Source organism: Austrofundulus limnaeus, unplaced genomic scaffold, assembly GCF_001266775.1.
Source record: "Austrofundulus limnaeus strain Quisiro unplaced genomic scaffold, Austrofundulus_limnaeus-1.0 Scaffold8, whole genome shotgun sequence".
Classification (NCBI taxonomy): Eukaryota; Metazoa; Chordata; class Actinopteri; order Cyprinodontiformes; family Rivulidae; genus Austrofundulus; species Austrofundulus limnaeus.
Window position 1 is genome coordinate 3,277,597 of NW_013952410.1, and position 2,956 is coordinate 3,280,552.

Sequence of the window (2,956 nt, forward strand, 5' to 3'; positions counted from 1 at the left end):
ATCCAAATACAATGCAGTCAAAATTTTGTTATTAGAATAAACTAAAAAAATAGGATATCCCTGAAACCACTCGTGATGGATGATCCAGGTAAGAAATTTTAGCTTAAAAAAAACCAGAATCAAAAAATGCGTTCACATCATTTTGACTGAATTTGTTTGATGTGACGGGTCACATGTAAGCCGACCAATGTTGACTGACAGATGTGTTTTGACAATAAATACAGCTGCAGGAGCTTCAGAGTATGAAACCTGATAGCTCAGCGCACGAGCAACCGGCTGATGAACTGGTGTTGCTCCAGAAATCTATGTATAAGCATCATTTAAAATTCCAAGCAACAGAGAGCCACGACTCTCAATTATTCATGCCACAAGCTTTTATTCAGAGGTCACGTCAACAAAGAGAAACATGTAAAATTGAATATTTCAGTTGACATAATCAACATTTCTGCATTGTTCTACGATGGCGCATTCAAAAAATACATGCTGGATACGGATGTTGTGAAAACTGCGTTCCAAAGTTCTTGGAAAATGTTCCTTTGAGTGCGTACTTGCATAGAAAGTTAGTGTTTCTGAGTAACCTAAAAGTGGTCCATCACCACCCTACAGTGTTTTCACGTTTTTCTGTCGCAACCGCGAAGACAACTTTTCCCACCCATTCATCACCTGTGCAATCATTGCACTCTTTGTACGTGACACAGATTTGCTCTCATCACCTGCTCACAGTTACACACATTAGACTTCAAAAAAGGACATAGTTGTTGGCAGCGAGATGAAGGCATCAGTTCCAATTACAGACAGAGAAATCATTTCCTTTTCACCCTCTGGACATTTGCTGCTTCTGAATTATCCCCAAATATGAGTGAAATGAAGCAGCAACTTGTTTCTGATAACATGCACTGAGCAGCACGACTCGCATTCATGCAATGAAAAACGTAAAATATGAGATAATTGAAAAATGGATGAAATGTGGAAAATGCACATAAAGACACAAACTGGTTACAGCTTCTTACTGAGCATTGGAAAAAAGTAAACCCTGTGGCAGTTTCTGTCGTGGCGCATTTTCAAAAGATACTCATTAAGTAACATGTCATAAAGTATTAATTTTTAGTCACAAAGCTTCAAAATCTTGGCTGAGAAATATTTTATTACATAACCAGTCTGCAAACTGAGCTATTTTTGTCAATAATTTCAATCCAGACATCTAACACACAATATTGTTATTCCAGACCAGAAACTAATGAGGTGCAGGTTGAGAAGCACAGCTGAGGCCTGACACTTCTTATAGTGGAACTGCTGAGTCAGCATTCACAATGTTGTTTTCATGTTCTACTGTGCAATTTGTTTGGAAACAAAATGCATTTGTAATTATGGTGCTATTTTAACCATTGCATCTAAGCATTCAACTCAGCCATATTGTGCTAAAATCTTTATTTTTAACTTTTACACTTTTAAAAATAGCAATATTTAGAATAAATTAAATTATTGTGAAAGATATTAGAGCTACATATTCTGTTTTTTTTAAAAAAAACATTGAAAAAGCTATATCTACATCAACTCACTCACTAGTTTTTGTCATTTTGTTTTGTTCTTTTTAGTGTTAGCCTACTTAATATTCTGTTCGCTAGCATTTCGCTAACGATTGCTACTTTTAGCTTTTGGCTAAAGTTGTGCTAAACTTTGCTGTTATACATTTATCAACTATTTTGCTAAATTACATTTAAAGATTCAGTTTTTCTAATTTTAGCTTTACAGTTAAACTTTTATTTATTTATTTATTTATTTATTTATTTAGCTTGTAGCTGTTGTTTGGATGATTTTTGCTTCTGCTTTGTTTGCTTTAATTTTAACAACTCAGTCATGATTCATGCTTGAATAAGCCATTCTACAATCATTCTATATTTTTGCAGAAAATGCAACATTTCTATTTGCTTATTTTGCCATGTTTGTATTTATTTATTTATTTATTTATTTATTTAGCTGCACTGATGATTATAAAAATAGCTGTTTGAAATTTAATGTCAGATTATATGACGTCACGTGATGCTTTTCTGCATTAAAAACTCTGATGTTTATTGTACTGGCAAGTCTGCCACAGTCCTGAGTTGCTGTTTGTTTACGTTTTGTCATGCCCCTGCACGTGCAATAGGCATGCCATAGTTTCAGTGTTCAGGTGAATAATGGAAATATCAGTGGCTAAAAAGAATCAGTTGTTTTGGCTAAAACAAAGCAATGTGAGCATCTCTGTTACAGAAATATGAAACATTTGAATGGATCTACACTTGCCTTTATGGCTCCCTGAATTAAAAAAAATAGCCTAACAAATGTCCTTGATAGGCTGCTAAATAAAGTGCGCCCTGTCCGCCTCACTTCATTTGTTCATGCCGAGTTCTTACCTGTAAATGCCCCTGGTACATATTGAGCACACAGTCAGAGGCGGGTCCCTCCGGCGGGGGGTCTTCTCACTTCTCCCAGACTTGAAGCAGACAGGAGCAGAGTGTCAGACTGGAACGTGAAAAGAAGCAGAGTTTTGTGTGGGGCAGACAGAGCGGAGCTGTCCTCTCCTCAAGGTGCTGAAGAAGCGCTCATCCAAGATTTCCGAGGCGCACCGGGAGCGCAGAGTCCTCACTCACTGCCTGCAGGTTTTGGGTTTTAAACAAGTGACAAATAAAATGTTTCTTCTCAGGGCAAACTATTTATCTAAGCCTTCATCCTAAACGCTTTCCATTTCTCCAGTCCGACTCCCCCCTCCCCTCCTCTCCTCTCCTCTCCTCTCCCGGCTGAGTGTTTTGATTCTTCTCTCCGCTCCTTCTCTTCTTATAGAGCGCTCCTGTTCCCTGTTTGCCAACCCGCCTCTGGAACCCTCCCCTCCGGTGCCTCCTTCGGTGCTGACGTGCTTACTCCACAAGGAGGCACACAAGAACGTTTGACTTACTTAAGACTAGAGCATGTTTAAATA

The 2,956-nt window shown here is 38.1% G+C and overlaps 1 protein-coding gene across 3 annotated transcripts in view; it reads right to left on the bottom strand.

The window, feature by feature from the left end:
* Window positions 1-2,841, bottom strand: part of pex5la (peroxisomal biogenesis factor 5-like a) — a 108,620-nt gene extending 105,779 nt beyond the window's left edge. For 2 of the 3 annotated variants that reach the window (XM_014000318.1, XM_014000314.1), the window contains exon 1: window positions 2,394-2,841. In XM_014000318.1, coding sequence (XP_013855772.1) covers window positions 2,394-2,414 — 21 coding nt within the window. In that variant the 5' untranslated portion in view covers window positions 2,415-2,841. The remainder of the gene's footprint in view (window positions 1-2,393) is intronic. The other variant, XM_014000323.1, reaches the window with a different exon arrangement.
* Between the last annotated feature and the right edge of the window lie 115 nt (window positions 2,842-2,956).